The sequence below is a fragment of the Euprymna scolopes genome, chromosome 32 (genome assembly GCF_053919585.1).
Source record: "Euprymna scolopes isolate OS-2025 chromosome 32, ASM5391958v1, whole genome shotgun sequence".
In the NCBI taxonomy this organism is placed as follows: domain Eukaryota; kingdom Metazoa; phylum Mollusca; class Cephalopoda; order Sepiida; family Sepiolidae; genus Euprymna; species Euprymna scolopes.
Genome location: NC_136513.1, coordinates 95,606,233 through 95,625,562, shown reverse-complemented (window position 1 = coordinate 95,625,562; position 19,330 = coordinate 95,606,233). Strand labels below are relative to the sequence as shown.

General features: G+C 36.7%; 1 protein-coding gene across 4 annotated transcripts in view; it reads left to right on the top strand.

Annotated features, from left to right (window-relative positions):
- The window catches only part of LOC145256511 (uncharacterized), a 137,878-nt gene extending 118,782 nt beyond the window's left edge, over window positions 1-19,096 (top strand). For all 4 annotated transcript variants that reach the window (XM_080115489.1, XM_080115486.1, XM_080115487.1 and 1 more), the window contains exons 14-19: window positions 944-1,288; window positions 10,087-10,226; window positions 11,132-11,342; window positions 12,691-12,810; window positions 13,140-13,238; window positions 18,851-19,096. In XM_080115489.1, coding sequence (XP_079971615.1) covers window positions 944-1,288; window positions 10,087-10,226; window positions 11,132-11,342; window positions 12,691-12,810; window positions 13,140-13,238; window positions 18,851-18,861 — 926 coding nt within the window. In that variant the 3' untranslated portion in view covers window positions 18,862-19,096. The remainder of the gene's footprint in view (window positions 1-943; window positions 1,289-10,086; window positions 10,227-11,131; window positions 11,343-12,690; window positions 12,811-13,139; window positions 13,239-18,850) is intronic.
- Window positions 19,097-19,330: the final 234 nt, after the last annotated feature.

Below are 19,330 nucleotides of genomic sequence, written 5' to 3'. Positions count from 1 at the left end.
TATATAATTTTAATTGTATATAATTTTAATTGTATATAATTTTAATTGTATATAATTTTAATTGTATATAATTTTAATCGTATATAATTTTAATCGTATATAATTTTAATCGTATATAATTTTAATCGTATATAATTTTAATCGTATATAATTTTAATCGTATATAATTTTAATCGTATATAATTTTAATCGTATATAATTTTAATTGTATATAATTTTAATTGTATATAATTTTAATTGTATATAATTATATACAATTAAAATTATATTAAAATAACACAGTTGGTCTTTATTTGCACTTTTAATAACAAAATTAAATAATTTTTATTTTGTTTGAAATTTTATGAGGAATACGTTTTTTTTTTTTTTTTTTTAATAAAAGTATTTTACTTAAATGCTTATGAAAATATAAAAAATAAATTTATCGAAATTAAGAACAAAAATATTTCAAACATACAAAAACCCTGTCCCATACATAATATTCCCAAAATAGTTTTAGAATATTTTAAACTGTTAATTCTTAAAATAAGGCCGAAAAAAATTTTCAATTATTAAATAAAAAAAAAATAAAAAAATCTTATAAAAAAAGGAGTATGTGCACAAGGGAGATGTATGTGAGAGAGAAAAAAAGCGAAGGAACTGATTTGCCTTGTCACCGCTTCCGGTAGCAGCCACGTTGGAAGTTAGAAAATACGTTAGCTGACTATTACCATAACACTTTCATTCATTGAACCACTGGTTCTTACTAAAGATTTCTCCCTAATCATGGCCGACAGAATGAAAGCAAACTACCACTATGGATTAAATATAGGGTTCGAGTTTAGCAAGACCAACTCAGAGGTTATGTTGGCCAAATTGTTGCAAGAATATCTGAGAACAATAGTCGTAAAAATTTAAGTGTAAAGACAATCTTCTTTATTTATTTTTTTTTCTTTGTTAAAAGGTTTCGATCCTTGGGATGAATCTTCGAAAGCCTTGGCCGATCTCATGGAGAAGGAGAATGGCAACCGAGAAGTCAGAGACAACCCCCACAAATTCTTCCACCCCCACCCCCCACAGACACCTCCCCCACAACAACACCATCACCAACAGCAGCATCAGCAACAAATAGCAATGAATATTGCCCATCACCAACAGGCTTTTAGAAATAATATGCGACCACAGATTCACACCCACAATATACCACCTGGTTTCTCTATAGGCCATTTACAACAACTGCAACAAATCAAGCAGCAGCAACAACAGCAACAGCAGCAGCAACAGTTACATCAGCAAGTGCTCAGACAAGGTAAGTTTATTTCTTGTCTGTGTTTGAAATTGTTTTTGTTTGAAATTTGTTAAATTCATTCCAACTCCTAAAACTGTCCATAAATTAGCTCCAACTGTATCAACCTATGTCTAATATTTTGTCTCAGTTACTGTCACACCTTGATTAGCAATCCTATTTTAACAACCTTTGTGTTCCTTGGTAAAACTCTTCCTCTCCCCCATTATCTTTCTATTGACTTCTAATGCTTTTTTTTTTTTTTTTACCTAACACTGGGGGGAGGGGGGGGGAATAGTATCACAGCTGTGAAAATACAGAAACTTCCAATTACCAATGATAGATGGAAAACTACAAAAGCATTTTGACTTTTTTAAGTTAACTGTAATTAAGACACTTTACTTGGTTTTTTTTTTTTTTTTTTTTTTTTTTGTCTTTGTTTTTGTTTTGAAATGGTTTTTGTGTTTGAAATTTGTGTACAAACATCTTTTGACACAATTCCCCATTTAGATAGGAGTTGCCACTTATCAAGGCCTGGAGGCCACTCAAGGATAAGGGTTAATTGGTATACATTAGTCAATGGGATTATAGTGTAGTAATCCTAAGTAGTGAAAATTTTGTAAATTGGATTACTTACATGGAACGGCTCGTCAAAAACGTGTTTCCGTTGGACCTGAAGCCAACCAGATTATAGTCGGCTGGAAAGCAGGCAAACGAAAGAGTTCCACAGGCGTGCAGTTCTAAGAAAGAAGCTTTGTTCATGGAATCTACATTTAGGTTTAGGCACAGATAAAGAATGAGAAATTATTGATAGTGGTTTTGGCTAGAGGAGTGTTTTTCGTGAAAGTTTGGCGAGGGGGTACCATAGATTGGAGCTCAGGCAAGCACTTGCCATGAAAATAATGATAAAGCGGAGACAGACTTGCAACGTCTCTTCTGTGAGAAAGAGGTTGCAAGGAAGAGAAAAGGGCATCTCTCGCTCAGCTACAAAGTCTATTTTGAACTCTGTCAAGGCAGGATAAGTTGTTTCTAGTAGCTCCTGCCGAAATATGGCAACAGTACTCCATCATTGGCCGTACCTGGCTTTTATATAGGTAAAGAATTGCATCAGTAGGGAGATATCTACTGGAGTGGTAGAAGGATCCACTTTTTAACTTAAATTTTATTCTGCATAAATTTCTATTTTTATTAAATGAAAACAAATTTTAAAGCTGCTCCTGTCCAGATGTGGCAACAGTAGTTCATCATTGGCCGTACCTGGCTTTTTATATAGGTAGAGAATTGCATCAGCAGTGAGATATCTACTGAAGCGATAGAAGGATCCCATCATTTTTCTAGTAACCTTGGCAATGGATTTGATGTACGTGTTCCATTTCAGATCAAGAGTAACGGTCAAGCCCAGAAGCTTGTCAAAACATGGAACCTCCCCAAACTGAGAGCTATTCATTTCAATTGGTGCCAGATGGGGATCAGTGGTGATGTAAAGATAGGAGCTTGGTTTTAGATGTATTAAAAGTAACCAGCCACCGCTTTCCCCATTGTACCATGTGCTCAAGATCAGAGGAGAGTCAGAACATGGTCATTTGCGGCCTTTGATGTATTGCCATAGATAATAGTGTGTGTCGTCAGCATAAATGTCAACAAATGATCTTAGGGTGTTATTTGGAAGATCATTGATATAGATCAGGAAGAGTTAGGCCCAGAATGGACCCCTGAGGGACTCCAGTATTAATAGTGTAAGTTTTCTTATTTCTGCCCATCAACCACTACTCTTATGAACCTATCCGACAGAAATGATTTAATAATTGAGAAAACATTTCCAGCTATACCGTAACTGGATATCTTATGAAGTAGACCTTTATATCAAGAGCGATTGCCCTAGAAAGGAAGCCTCCATTAATTCTATGAGATATAACTATTAGCACATTTGCTGTAGATCTAGCAGAATGGAAACCATATTGCATGTCACTAAGATTATTTTTGCTGAGGTGGGTGGTTGACTACTTCTCTATTTAACAGATTCCAGCAACTTACTCATGACACACAGGAGACTAATTGGTCTGTACTAAGGAAAATGACCGATCACCAGAATTCTTAAATACTGATGAGGTTTTTCAGGGTGTTGGGAGGCAATTCTCCTTAAGACAATGCTTAAGCAGCTCTGTAAGTATAGGAGCTACTTCTGGTTGAAGTTTTTTCAACACTTTAATAGGAATGCCGTCACACCAGTTGCTTTACTGGAATCAGGGTTTTTGATTAGCTTGGCAACATCACGCACAGATATTTTTATGTTGCATATGAGTTTTCTGATACAGGTGGAAATAAGACTAGGTTGACGGCCTTGATCGCATAGGGTAGAATTAGCTGCAAAGTTCTTGGTAAAGAGTCTGGCTTTCTCTGATGCTGACAAAATTACCTCAGGTCCATTGATGATGGTTGGGATAGAGCACAAGCTTCTGTTCAGGATTCTATTTGCTATTTGCCGAAACTGGTGGGAATCAAGCTGCTGCTCAGCTACTTTGGACTTAATAGACTGAGCATGCAATTCTTTCATGTTCTTTATGGTGGTTGCTGGCAGTCCTGAAAGCGGGTTTAGTCTTGGTACATCTATTATATTGGAAGCAATGGAAAAGTGATTTCTGTGCGCAATGGCAGCAGCACATTCTGGAGAGAACTACGGTTGGCTGCTAGATTTTGCTGGAATATTTTGGAGGGTATAAAGCGGTCTATACCTACAATTAACCATTCTGTCAGGTCTGATACTATAGAGGATACATTATTTTTAAACATGGAACACAGAGGTAGATCTGTTATAAATCTACGAAAACTATCCCAGTCCGCCATAGAGTATGAATATACAGTATGATGGAGAGATGTGTTGGACTTATTACATTTTGTTTTTATCTTAACTGATACAACTGATTGGTTGGAAGGTTGAAGTGGTGATAGAACCTAAGATGAACCTAGTTCAGGGCAAGTTGTGAGGAAAAGGTCTAGGAGACTTGCATACTGACTGTCAGTGTCTGGCACATGGGTGGATTCTTGAACAACCTGAGTGAGGTCATAAGCAATAGGGAAATTGTGACAGAACCTCCCCTCATCTGTCTTGTTTGAGTGGGTAAACCATTCCACATTGGGAACATTGAAGTCACCACATATGTGAATGTTGGCTAAAGGATGAGCAGACAGGATATGGTCAATTTTCTCGGATATTCTCTTGAATATTCTGCTGTTGTGGAGGCAATAGAGGGCAAATATAAATGCTGTGGTGTAAGCAAGTACAACCCGGAAGCACATGTAACATATAGGGTAAATTAGGGTCTTCTCTGGAGATGTCTCTACCACATGAAAAGCCATCTTTAATTTGGAAGTTGGAGATCTGGGTTTAATCGTGTATTTTTTCTGGAGACTTTTCATGGAGTTTTTGGGAGTTGTGGAACGGGTCAACAAACTTGGTTAGAGCAGAGCAGAGGGAGATTAATTAACCATGCTCTAGTCCAGCACCTTACAGATGCTAAACTTCTGACCGACCATCAATATGGATTTAGACAAGCCCGTTCCACGGCAGACATCCTCACTGTAATCTCTGAACGCATATACCATTCACTGGACAAAGCGGGAGAGGGCAGAACGATAGCTCTAGATATATCTAAGGCTTTTGACAGGGTATGGCATGAGGGTCTCCTCAGGAAGATTAGATCTTACGGTATCACTGGTAGAATACTTAACATAATTAAATCCTTCTTAGATAAGAGAAAAATCCAGGTTGTCCTCGACGGTCGTACATCTAAACAATATGATATAAATGCGGGGGTGCCCCAGGGATCTATCCTTGGACCTCTGCTGTTCCTGATATTCATAAATGACCTCCCCGACAAAATTGCCTCTGAGATGGGTATATATGCTGATGACACCACACTCTATAGCAGGCACGACAGGAAAACAAATGAACATATATCTAAAGTAATGGCAGAAACACTAGAGGATGACCTCCAATCAGTAGTGGAATGGGGACAAAAATGGATGGTAACGTTCAATGCCACCAAGACAAAACTGGTTTCATTCAATAATTACAAGAAACCTTCTCTACCACCTATAGCAATGGCCAACGACTCTTTATCTGAGAGTACGTCTCTCAAGCTCCTTGGCCTAACGTTCACAGGAAACATGAGTTGGAACAATTACATCGAGGGCATTGCCAGGGCCGCTGCAAGGAAGGTGGGCTCTCTCTACCGTGCTAGAAAACTTCTAACACTCGAAAGTATCCTGTACCTCTATAAGGCCACTATTCGCCCATGTATGGAGTATTGCTGTCATATTTGGGCCGGTGCATCGGCTACTAGTCTCTCGCTCCTTGACAGGGTTCAAAAGAGAGTCGCAAATCTGATAGGCCCTAAACTGGCATCTAAACTTCAGCCTCTGTCCCATCGTCGAAATGTTGCATCCCTCTGCCTGTTTTACAAGTATTATAATGGTGAATGCTCTGAAGAACTGCAAGCACTTGTGCCCCCACGACGTGAACACCCTCGACAGACCCGACAAGCTGCAAAATCTCACCCCCACACTGTAGAGATCCCTAGATGTAAAAGATCTTTCTACTCCAGTAGTTTCTTCCCCAGAACTGCTAGACTTTGGAATTCCATTCCAGGTCACTGCTTCCCCAACCGTACTGACATGCATAAGTTCAAGTGCAACGTGAACCAACATCTCGCTGCCCAAATCCCTACATAGTACCCCAGTAGATGTTTCCCCTGATAGTAGCCCCCTACACCAAAGTGGCAATGTGCCTTGTTTGGGGTGAAAATGTAATAAATAAAAAAAAAAAAAAAAAAAAAAAAGTAAGAGAAAAACAAAGAAACTTTTTTTTTTTTTTTTGTAACACACGAAAAGGTAAAAACCGTAAAAATTACCCACTAATATGGCATCAAAGCCTCACCAGAAGCTACTGCATGGTCCAGAATCCATTCACCAAATACAGTAGCCCCAGTACTTTGAACCTGCTGATAGGACAGCCTCCTTAGTGGTTAATCCAATATTCTGGTCCGTGACTATCAGGCAGATAATATCAGCCTAGATAAAGCATTTACCTCCAGCACCCTTACTAGTGACATGGCCACAAGGACACACAGAAATAGAAAATTTCTGACATCTCGGGCTACTGTTCACGCAAAATATTGCCGACCTAGAATACAGCTGTTTCTTCTCCTTTTATCAGAAAAATCGCCCATAAATGAAGACTGAGGGACAAATTAGAAGCAAGAGTTACAGGAGCTGCCGATAACGCATCCACGATGCATTTTCTACTCTTGATTTATAAAAAAAACCAAAAAAAAACAGGTAAATCATGCTAAGTATTGTACTTTAAAAAGTCCAATTAACAAGTTCAGGGGAAAGTATGGTGAACGATTCCGTTCTCAACAACTGAAAATAAAATGTTGGACCTATTTATGCTATGTTAAAATCTATTATAAATTTAATAAAACAATATAAAAAAAATATGAATTACAAACTGAAATAAAGATGATTATAAATATTTGCATTTTATTAAAAAGATTGCAGATTCAACCACTTATCTGTTAAGTGTCTATCTTCAAATGCAAAGTATTAAGGATTGTCTTAGCATGAAATTACAATCCTGCGTTTGCCAATTTTTAAAACGCTCCTTGTGTCTCGGTGGCAATGCCTGGTTTGAGATGAACAAGAAAAAATTGTTTTTATTAGTTGTATGCAACCATGTCAACACCACCCCAAAGCTGAACAACAATCGGCTACCCCAATGCTGCGTCTTAGATTTCTTCTTTTGTCTTCTCTTCTGGACGTGTTGTCATCTCTCATATTGGCAACTACCAAGGAGGCACGCACGAGTTCACAACTATTAAAAAAAAAAATACCACAAAAAACTGACTTGGACACGCTTTATAGATATCAGTTTGGCTCGTTGTGCATGTGTGACAACATCATAGGAAACCACCCTTTGAACACTAATGTCCGCAGTTGTCTGTCATGTTTATTTGTCAGTTGATAGATTTATATCCATATCTGCTCCAGGCCACAACCTGCCTTCAACTGTCACAAACTTGACTGTCCGTAAACTGTTGCAAAATTCACCCTTACTCCTAATGTCCATAAATTAACTTTAAATGTATTGACCTATGTCCAGTCTTTTGTCTTTGTCTTTAAAGAATGACTTCCTGCTCTCCCAGCTCGAACCCCATATCATCTTCAATTTTTCTTATTTGCTATAAATGGTGCTTGTTGAGCTATAGTCAACAAATCTTTTTTTTTTAAGCAAAAAAAAATATTTACTTAATTGTCATGTTGAAAATAGTAATATATTCCAAAATTACGAAAATTTATCAAGTGGAACTATTGTGTTAGTAAAACAAAAAAAAATTTATCGCTATTGAATTCTACTCTCATGAGACACTCACACTCTACTTCCAGAGATGCGGCAATTTCCAATTTCGAGTTGCAGCTCAGGTGACCAAGATCAAAGTGTAGTATTTGTTCCGGCAGATACTGCAATCAGTTATATATAGCCTAAACTCCAACAAAATACTAACATTTCTGAAAAAAGTAAATCTCTATAAAAGAATATAACTTTAATTCAATCCAACTTTACACCCAAAAAAAAAAAAAAAAAAAGGGGAAGCACATCACCTAATGATACAAAAAGTCTGATTTGACTCGCTGATTAAATTAAAATATCTATTCCACAAAAAAAAAAAAAAAAAATTGGAACTCTGCATTAAATAACCAAAAAAAAAAAAGGTCGATATGCCGTCAAATCAAACCATAGCCTTGAGCCCGAAGGGACATAGGCCATCTACAACTTTTTTAGATGCTTTTGTAGTAACAGTTCTTTTTACGGGGTGAGGGTGCTGGCCCCACGCCCAACCTTCTCAGAAGGTACATACAGCGCCTAGCCTTCCCAAATGGTCACCCATCTGGTACTGGCCAATAATAATATTATTTCGGGTCCGCTCATCTATGGCCTGTCTCATTGGAGACGTGACTGGCTATTGCTCACTCGGGATCTTGCCTCCAATCGCCGGGCTTGGGCCGCAGCGGTACGAGATGTGCATCTTCATGAAGCCGACTCAACTCCTCCAGGGTGAATGTCGTTTCAAGTACAAGTAAGTACTGGCCAGGCTCAATGTTGCTTAACTTTGGTGATCTGGTGAGAACCGGTGTGTCAACGTGATTGTGCCGTACTTTTCTTTCAAGAGTACTTTTATAAAAAATAAGTTTTATTTCCATTCACTCTTACTTCAACAGTCGGACTAAGAGTTAACGCCTATCAAAGTTCGATTCAAGGCCAATTTTTAATTTCTTCAATCTTTTGCATGTGGTCCCGGCCTACACGTACACGCCTTACGCATTCAAAATGTATATTTAAACACCAAACGGGTCTTGTTTTTTTTTTTTTTTTAGTAGTAGCATGCTACAGGAAATAAAAAAGATGAAAAAAAGTCTATCCTGATGAAGATGTGATTAAGTTCAATTTCTAAACAAAATGTTTATTTTTAAAAATCTTACATTTTTTAATTTATACTTATTTCATGATACTGAATCTAAAATGACAGGTGTAGCTTTCAAATGTAACTATGCACATTTGCTACCAAACGCAACATACAATACTTATTTCATGATACTGAATCTAAAATGACAGGTGTAGCTTTCAAATGTAACTATGCACATTTGCTACCAAACGCAACATACAATACTTATTTCATGATACTGAATCTAAAATGACAGGTGTAGCTTTCAAATGTAACTATGCACATTTGCTACCAAACGCAACATACAATACTTATTTCATGATACTGAATCTAAAATGACAGGTGTAGCTTTCAAATGTAACTATGCACATTTGCTACCAAACGCAACATACAATACTTATTTCATGATACTGAATCTAAAACGACAGGTGTAGCTTTCAAATGTAACTATGCACATTTGCTACCAAACGCAACATACAATACTTATTTCATGATACTGAATCTAAAACGACAGGTGTAGCTTTCAAATGTAACTATGCACATTTGCTACCAAACGCAACATACAATACTTATTTCATGATACTGAATCTAAAACGACAGGTGTAGCTTTCAAATGTAACTATGCACATTTGCTACCAAACGCAACATACAATACTTATTTCATGATACTGAATCTAAAACGACAGGTGTAGCTTTCAAATGTAACTATGCACATTTGCTACCAAACGCAACATACAATACTTATTTCATGATACTGAATCTAAAATGACAGGTGTAGCTTTCAAATGTAACTATGCACATTTGCTACCAAACGCAACATACAATACACGACTTCTCACCAAAGTTAAGCGACGCTGAGCTTGTCTAGTACCAGATGGGTGACCATTTAGGAATCCCAGTCGCTGTATGAAGGGGAATGTCAACGTATCTCTGCATGAACTACAAAAACCTAACGTCTTTTTTTTTCTCCTATTTTTGTCTTGCCTTCTCTTTCCCCTCTTGGTAGTTTTCTCTGAAAACAGAAAATGCTCTCTTGAAGGCAAAGCCTTTAAACCATGATGAGGGTTAGGGGGTAAATAACTTTATTTCCATCAAAGAATTACTGTCTCCTGTCCCCCTCCACCACCACGTGTGCATTGAATGTCAATTTTTGCATTGGATTGAATGGGAATGAAAGTTGGGAAGTTTGTCTCAATGTTATTGTTTTAATAATGGCTACACGCAACAGAACTAAATTGCTATTTATTTTGTACATCTTGTCGGCTAAATGAAACGAATGTCTTCAATGATACCTGCATTTAATCTTTTCACTTTTTTCAGATTATACTGGTGGCAAAGTGATGGAATACATATACACCCAACCCAAATTACCTCAGCCTGTACAGAATTCCTACCATCCAGTCTTATCCGAAATGCATCTTCATCAGGGTAAAGAACAAATGATGCAGAATAATACACAGGTGCGTAAATGTTAGCAGTTTAGGTTTTTATTTATTTATTTTTTTTTTAATTTTTTTATTTAACCCTTGACTGCCAAATTGTATTTTCAAGTTGTCTTTCGAAAAAAATATGTCTTGAACTTGTGGCTTGTCAGCCCAACTGGTCTTCTATGTACAGATCTACGCAGGGTTCAGCAAGTTAATGAGGGGTTTGTTTATATTTGTGTGTCAGTTGCACACTAACTTCCGTCACGTGTAGGTTTCATGATTTAAAAAATTTATTTATTGCATAAAAAATTCTGGTCTTTTATTTTTTTATTTTATTTTTTATTTTTTTTTTTTAATTCTACTTAAATTTTTTGCTTTTTAATTTTTTATTTGGGTTCCGACTCGATAGCTTTGACTCAATAGTTCTTGCTTTATTTTTTATTTATTTATTTTATTTATTTAGTTTTTTTTTTTTTTTTTTTTTTATTCGCTGACTACATTTAAAACCGAATGTTTTTGCATTACCTTTTTGACTTCCAGTTTCTGCTGTTCAGCTGGATAGTAGGAATTAAATATGGTCAAACGGACAAGAAAGCCATTCTTAACATGGGAGAAAGAGAGAAGTCTTTTACATTATGTTAGATAATGATTAAGTCACAGACAATATTGACTATAACCATTCATGTTTATGAAGGTTTATTCACAAAAAATGAAAATTCTATTTTTTAACGTGATTTTTGGAATCTGAATCTGGGAATATAGAAAAGAATCAGTAATTCTATCTGAATGAGAGAGTATTACAATTGTCCCAACAACTATATTGCTTGTATGTTTTGTTTACATTTGCATTATTGGTTGTCAAGAGAGCTCTATTCTAATTGTGGAGAATAATGGTTTCTACAAATAAATTGCAATTATAACTTTTTTCTCATTGACAGCATGATAGCTTTCATATGAAAGATCTGCAAGATGGTTTACGGGCTTTATTGCCCAACATCAACATCAGCTTTGGTGCTCCTCTACAACCACAACACCCACACCAACAACCTCCACAGCAACAACCACAACAACAGCAACCACCACCTTCCTCCAGTTCAGCCTGTACAGGACAACAGCAACAGCAAACACAAAACAACCCCACACCAAAAAGTAAGTATGCTATAAACAATTGTGAGTACAGGGAAGGAATTTTTATTTGGTATAAGTTTTACACCGACATTGAATGGAGGAGAAAGCACAAAAAGCTAATACAGGTTTTGTGTGTGTGTACATGTGTGCGAAGAGAAAAAATATCCCATCTTGTTGTCCTGCTTGACATGATTTTATGAACTCTCTTCTCTGGCTCCCTCGGTATCCATTATAGAAATGAGTGGGGGGGTGGGGGTATTTTTTCTCTTCTTCCTTTCTCTTGAGTTCGTATACTGCTGTTGATGTTGTTGGTCATAGGACTAATTTCTGCCTATTTGATTGATCTGCGCATTCCCTCGTTTTGTACTAAATTTCAAGCGGAAGGTGACAGTTCAGAATGGAATGGACATTTAAAATGTGTTGACATACTATCTTTTCTCCGTCTAAACAGGATATTAAAATGTTGAAGTGAACTAGTCAAAGTTACCTGGCGAAGTTTATAACATTAAAGTGATTGCGTCTAAGTTACCCGACGTATTCATATCTCACTGAGAGAAATCTACTTCAAGAAATCTGTCGAGGACTTGCAGTTAAATATGTCGGAAAAATACCAGCTTGGAGAGAAGACACGCGTGAGAAATATTCTCACTAGGAAAGATTGAAGAAAAGTCGTTCAATTGGATATTTTCTTTTAAGGTTTAAAGAAAATGGACACTTCTCAAGCTGCAGTTTTTTTTTTCTAAGTCAAAAAGAGGACCCTTTTATTCTGACCAGACTCTAAGAAAGAACGAGGAAGTTTTTTACAGGTTATTCTTTCAATAAAATGAGGAAATTCCTCGCTAAAAGAACACTCTCGAAACATTGTTCCAGACAAGTCATCTTTATCTGCACATATTTCAACTAATCTATTTGAGAGGACTTTTTGCAAATACATAACAAATGTAAACTTAAATTGCAAACAAAGGGAGTGGACTCTTTTTGATTTTGCTAAAAGTATTACGATCTTCTAAAAAGAAATTCCTACGTTAATTGAAATTAACATCACCGCAGTAAGTAGTAAAAAAAAAAAAAAAAAAAAAAAGCTTACTCAACACGTCTATCTTTCGTAATTGTTACCACATAAAGGACCTTTCTTTGTAGCAAAGAGTAAAATCTTAGCAGCAGACAGATCGTGAACTTTTTTGGGCTCTGTTATTTTTTCTTTTAATAAAACTGTTTCTATCCACCACATCTTTTCACTCTCTCTTTTGTTGCTTTTCTTCATCTTTGTATTGGTAATGTTTTTATGTCGAAGTGACCTTCATCGAAAATGATAATTTCAACACCATCTTTTATTTTGACTCGTTCTTTATTTTCTTTGTGGTTTCAGGTAACTTTTCTCATATGCCAGATAATCCCCATTGGATGAAATCCATCCAACAACTTACAGAATTTGATTCCCAAGGTCACAATCACAGACTTCCTTTTGTACAGCAGTTTCCTGTTCGAGGTTTGTTATAGTTTCTACTTTTTTTTTTTTTTTTTTTTTTTTTTCCTTTGCCTGCGTTCACCTTAAGATCTGTTTGCATATTCTGAGCTGTTAAAAAAAAAAAAAAATAACTTGTGTTTCAAAACAAAGACCCTCCTCCTAATTTCTGATTTTTTTTTTTTTTTTTTTTTTTTTTCTTTTAAGTATTAATATATTTATTCAAACTCCTATTCTCTTGTTGTTGTAAATATAACAATCAAAATATGAAATAATGCTATATTTGTTCCATCCACCCCTTAAACAGTTATTTTCACCCATGTTTCTTTGTTTTTTTGTTTTTTTTTCTTTAGGTGCTGGCTGGGTACAACAGACTCACAACCCACCCCCGGGCTTTCATACACAGATCCGACCCCCGACTCAAACTACAGAACCACATAAAGTAACTGAGGGTGGGTACAACCTTACTTTGTTTTAGTCAAATGCATGAGAAATTTACCTTGCTCTGTGTGTGACCGAATCACCTTTTGTGGTCGCGCTACAATTCGATAACACAAGATGAGGATTTGATAACACGTGCTACGCCACTTGACAACATCACCGATGCCAACGTTGTGGCTATGATCTTCTCTGTTAGCCATCTCACCATATTTCACATTGACAGCTTCCAAGGGGTGGGATAGTCACACGTGATTACAAGTATTAAAAAATAAAACCCACTCTGCAAATATAGGTTGCATTTGTAGGTGTGTGTGTGTGTGTGTGTGTGTGTGTGTGTGTGTGTGTGTGTGTGTGTGACACCATTGACCCTCTGAATGCTAAGCTCCACATCTATGTCTGAGACGCATGCATTGCACGCAGATGGTCATAAAGAACCAAAAAGGGAAAATTGATTCTGCTTTTTATCTAAGTTAAAATTAGAGGCACTTATTCACAGTACTTTTCTAAAGAACCCATCGCATCTTGTTTTACAAATCTCTTCACCATGTAATTAACAAAACTTTGCTGTGTCAAACATGCTTTTTCTTGTGTGTCAACGTATCTGCTCGTCCTGTTGCCATGTGGGTTTCAAATCTCTTCACCATGTAATTAACAAAACTCTGCTGTGTCAAACACATGCTTTTTCTTGTGTGTCAACGTATCTGCTCGTCCTGTTGCCATGTGGGTTTCAAATCTTACGCTATTTTCTTTCTGCTGCTCTATCTTTAGCTCGCCCCACGATACATGGTCGTCCAAGTATTTTCTTTTGTTCAAAGTTCGGATTGCATCTTGTTTCAAAAGTTCCTCTCACACTCACGTGCTTTCATAACAATACAACCAGCACATGCAGGATTGATAAAAAAAAACTTATATAGTTCTCTCTAATAGTCTCATATCAATTTCCTTACAAAACCAATTAAAATCGGACACAAAAATAGTAAGTTCAAATTTTAAAACCATTAAAGGTTAATTCAACAGCAGACCTTGTCCTCTAAGCTCACTTCTTCCGAAGTCCTCTGCTCTAACCCAGGCGCCACGTGTTCATTTCATGCCGGTACACACTTGTTGATTGCTCGCCACATGGTTTTTTGTTTTCTTTCCCTTCTCTTCCACTGTGGCGTTACCTTCCATTATTGATCAATTTGCATGTGAGATGCCGTTGCTGTTGCACACGTCTACTGTCAAGGCCGTGTTTGTCAGTAGGTCAGTCCATTTCCTTGTCTTTTTACAGTGATCACCACTTATCAAGGCCTGGAAGCCACTCAGGGATAAGGGTTATTGCAAGTACATTACGTTAGTGTGGAGATTTGAAGTGTTTACTTAGGGGGGCGGTTCATTAGGAATTTAACGTTGGACTTGAACACATCCAAGTTGTAGTCCGGTGGGAAGCAGGCAGACGGAACAGAGTTCCACAGGCATGCAGTTCTAAGAAATAAGCTTTGTTCATGGAATCCGCATTTTGATTTAGGCACAGATATAGAGTGGGGGAAATTTTTCACAGTGGATTCAGCTAGACGGGTGTTTTTCGTGAAAGATTGGCGAGGGGGGGGGGACCAGAGAATGGAGTTCAGACGAGCACCTGCCATGGAAATAACGATAAAACAAGGATAGGCTCGCAATGTCTCTTCTGTGGGAGAGAGGTTGCAGGGTAGAGAAAAGGGCATCCCCCCACTAAGCCACTAAGTCTATTTTGTACTCTGTCAAGGCAGGATAGGCTGTTTTTAGCAGCTCCTGCCCAGATATGGCAGCAGTATTCCATCCTTGGATGTACTTGGCTTTTATATAGATAGAGAATTGCATCAGTAGTGAGATATCTTCTGGAGCGGTAGAAGGATCCCACCATCTTTCCAGCGACCTTGGTAACAGACTTGATGTACGTGTTCCATTTCAGATCAGGAGTAAAGGTCAAACCCAGAAGCTTGTCAAAACACGGGGCCTCACCCAGACGAGAGCCATCCATCACAATTGATGCCAGATGGGGATCAGAGCGTTGATGATGTAAGGATAGGAGTTTGGTTTTGGATGCATTAAAGGTAACCAGCCACATCTTCCCCCACTGAACCACGCGCTTGAGATCAGAGGAGAGAGAATCCGAGAGAACTTTGTCATTTACAGCCTTTGATGTGTTGCCGTAGATGGTCGTGTCATCAGCATAGATGTCAACGAATGATTTAAGTATGTATTTAGGGAGATCATTGATGTAGATTAGAATTGGGCCCAGGATTGACCCCTGAGGGACTCCAGCATTTATATTGCAGGCCTCCGATTTTTGTCCATCTACCACTACTCTTATGAGCCTATCGGAGAGAAATGATTTAATGATTGAGAAAACATTTCCAGTTATACCGTATCTGGAAATCTTGTGAAGTAGACCCTTATACCATACTTTGTCGAAGGCCTTTGATATGTCAAGAGCAATTACCCTAGAAAGGAAGCCTTTGTCAAGAGATTCACTAATCCTGTGGGATATAACCGTCAGCACATCTGCAGTAGATCTTGTAGAGCGGAAACCATATTGTGTTTCACTAAGGAGGTTATTCCTGCTGAGGTGGTTGACTATTTCTCTATTTAATATGGATTCCAGCAACTTACTCATAACACACAGGAGACTTATTGGTCTGTATTGAGAGGGAGATGACTTATCACCTGAATTCTTAAATACAGGGCAAACTGATGAGGTCTTCCAGGGAGTCGGAAAGCACTTCTCCTTAAGGCAGTGCTTAAATAGTTTCGTAAGTATGGGAGCATCTCGATCTCATAAAGATATTTCGATTTTGTCCAAGCTGCAAAGGGTCTAAAAAAAGGTCCCACATTGTCAACTAGGCTCCAACCCCTGTCCCATTATCATAATGTTGCATCCCTGTACCCGTTTTTAATGAAATGTGCTCTGATGAACTCATTGCACTTGTTCCCCTTAGACGTACATATTCCTGACAAACCCACCTAGCAATGCTCTTCCTGCTATCTGTAACTATTCTGTACTTTCACCTAACAACTTAATAAGATACTATAAAACTTGAATTTCACTTTAAAATACTATCACAGTACCTTCTCTGCACAAGCACCGTGTTTTCTTTTAAAAACATGGTTTTAGTAAATAAAAAGTTTAGGAGCAATGTCAAAACTCATTTAACTAAATAATTTACGTGACTGAAATAGGAATTTCATCTATTTGGTGTAAATAAGCTTTATTAAAAAAAAAAAAATTGGAGATGTCTCTCGGTCTTTCCTTTTTGTTTGAAATCTCCTTTTGCATTTTAAACCCACTTGTGTATGTTATATATATATATATATCTGCTCAATACTTTGCAGTAGTATAAAATATACTTATTACAAATATTTCATTGCATTGAAGGAATTCCTCAGACTAACAGATCGCCTTATGAATTTGGTAGAAACAAACATTTGTATAGCTCACTTGCTATAATTGTTCATTTTGATACTATTACATATATACACATAAATGCACATATATTTGCAGAATATTATGATTTGCTCTTAAAATGAAAACTATTTTTATGTGAAAAATTAACTTTTTTTTTTTTTTTTTTTTTTTTAAGTAAGAAGTGTAAACACTTTATTAGTTTGTGTTAACACAACACGTGGTTTTAAGATTTGGAGGGAAATAAAATAAAAATAATTTATTAATTTATAAAGTTTGTGGAAAGATCGATTTTTATAAAAAGAAAAAATAGAATGCTGGCCAAAAATATAATCATGTTAGTAAAAAAATGTTCGACTGTTTGACAGATCTTGCTTGCTAGAGCTTCAAACCATGTTTTTCTGTGCAAAGGTCTGCATATATATTTAGGACAACTATCTTCACAACCCCAAGATTACCCACAAACTGTCATAAACTGTGATGAAACAAACGGGCATATTGATCAAGCGTTTGTTCACGTTTGTCTCCACATCTTGATTAATAATTCCATTTTAGCTTTATTTTGTGTCTTTGTGAACAACTTGAAATGAATTGCTCTCGTCTTGGGGAAGCTCCATGTCTTGAGGAGCTTCTGGGACTGATCTTCACTCCTGATCTGAAATGGAACACTTCCATCAAATCTGTTGCCAATATCGCTAGAAAAATGGATCATTCTACTGCTCTACCTGTATAAGAGCCAGGTAGGCCCGAAAATGGAGTAGTGTTGCCACATCTTGGCAGGAGCTGCTTGGCGCGCCTTATCCAACTTTGAAATCTAGTAGGTGATGCCCTTTTCTCTTCCTTGCCACCTCTTTCCCACAGAAGACGTTGCTAGCTTGCCTCTGCTCTATCGTTATTTTCATGGCAAATGCACAACTGAACTCCAATCTATGGTCACTCATTGCCAAACTTTCACAAAAAAAAAACACTTAACTAACTACAACCACTATATACAATTTTCTCTACTCTATCTGTGCCTAAATCTAAACGCAGATTCCATAAACAAAGCTTCTTTCCCAGAGCTGCCTGCCTGTGGAACACTGTTCTGCTGGCCTGCTTCCCGGTTGAATACAACATAGTAGCCTTCAAATCAAATGTAAACAAATTCTTGTTGAGCCGTCTCCATAAATAATCAAATTCTACTCAGTTTACACCATTAATGATTACTACACTACCACCTTACATTCATTAACACTTATCCTCGAATGGTCTTCGGGCCTTGATAAGTAGTGATTCCTAAGGAAAATTAAATAAATCTATTTCCTCTTGTCATTTTTTTGTTTTTTTTCTCCTGACTTACTAACATTTGGGTGGGGGGGGCATCAATGGTATCACACCTAATAGATTTCTCACTGTCAGTCAAGTTCCAACCTCTGTTATAGTGAGTTTTTACAAATATTTTAATGCAATGTTCTCACAAACTTGTACTGGTGTCACTTTGACATAAATATCTGTAACAAGCAGCAAACTCTCACGCCTTCACTAGATGCCCCCCCTCCCTCACATGATTAAAATTAGAAAAAAAGACAATAGATCAAGTAGATCACATCAGACTTTATATTAAAAGTAAAGATTGGTCTTACATGTTCTTGATTTGCTGTTGAGAATACTAGAAGTTCTTGTAAATCAAGGGAGAGAAGTCCTTCTTTTATTTAAGCAGAAATGAGCACTGTAACTTCACAAGGAAAGAGACAGACCCAATTAAAAAAATATATTATCACACCTGGCAATACGATTGTGACAACCGTCAAGTCAACTGAACAACAAACGTAAACCAAACACTTCCATCTACACAACTCAATGTAAACTATTCCATCCATGCGACTCTACACAGTCCCAACATGCTACCAGAGCAACCGCAGGTAGTTACTCACTGAACGACTTTGGAGGATTTAAAAAAAAAAGTTTTTATCCTTTGGATGAACTAATTTTTGCTGTAGGTGGCCATGACAAGACACTGACACAATTCTTAAGCACTTCCGTGCATGCCTGTCAATAAAACTGCAGTTTATGATAAAATTGGTTATTTTATTTCAGCATGACATCAAAGTATTTATTTATTTATTTTTTTTTTCTTGAAATATTTATTCAATTGTGAAAAAAAACCTAAATTTAGCAATTTTAAATGTTGCACTAATAATTTTTTTTTTTTTTTCTCTGCAGGTTTACAATGAGAGAATTTGATTGGAGGAGGACAAATTCATATTCCATACCCAGTGTGCTTTCGGCCTGTTTTATTTGTTAAAATGCAATTATTTGATTTCTTCCTCGCAGAGATGCCGGTAACCAACCACAGACCCAAATGTTATTTATAGGAATTTGCCTAATTGTGATGTTTAATTAAATTAGGATTTTGGAATAATATTAATAATAATGTTAAGAATAAAAAAAAACAAATGCTCTTCTTCAGCCCTTTTTTTTTTTTTTTTTTTTTTTGTATTTTTTTTTTCTTTTCACAAACTTTTGTTTCTCCCTCCCCGTCCCTCTCCCTCCCCCTCCTAATATAATGTACCTCTTCTGCTTCTCTTTGGAAAAAAAAAAACTCAATTGAAAACAATAATTTTTTCTTAGAAATAAATTTCAATTTGACATATAACAAAAACTAAATTTTTTATTATTTCTTTGAAGAATTTCATTTATAAA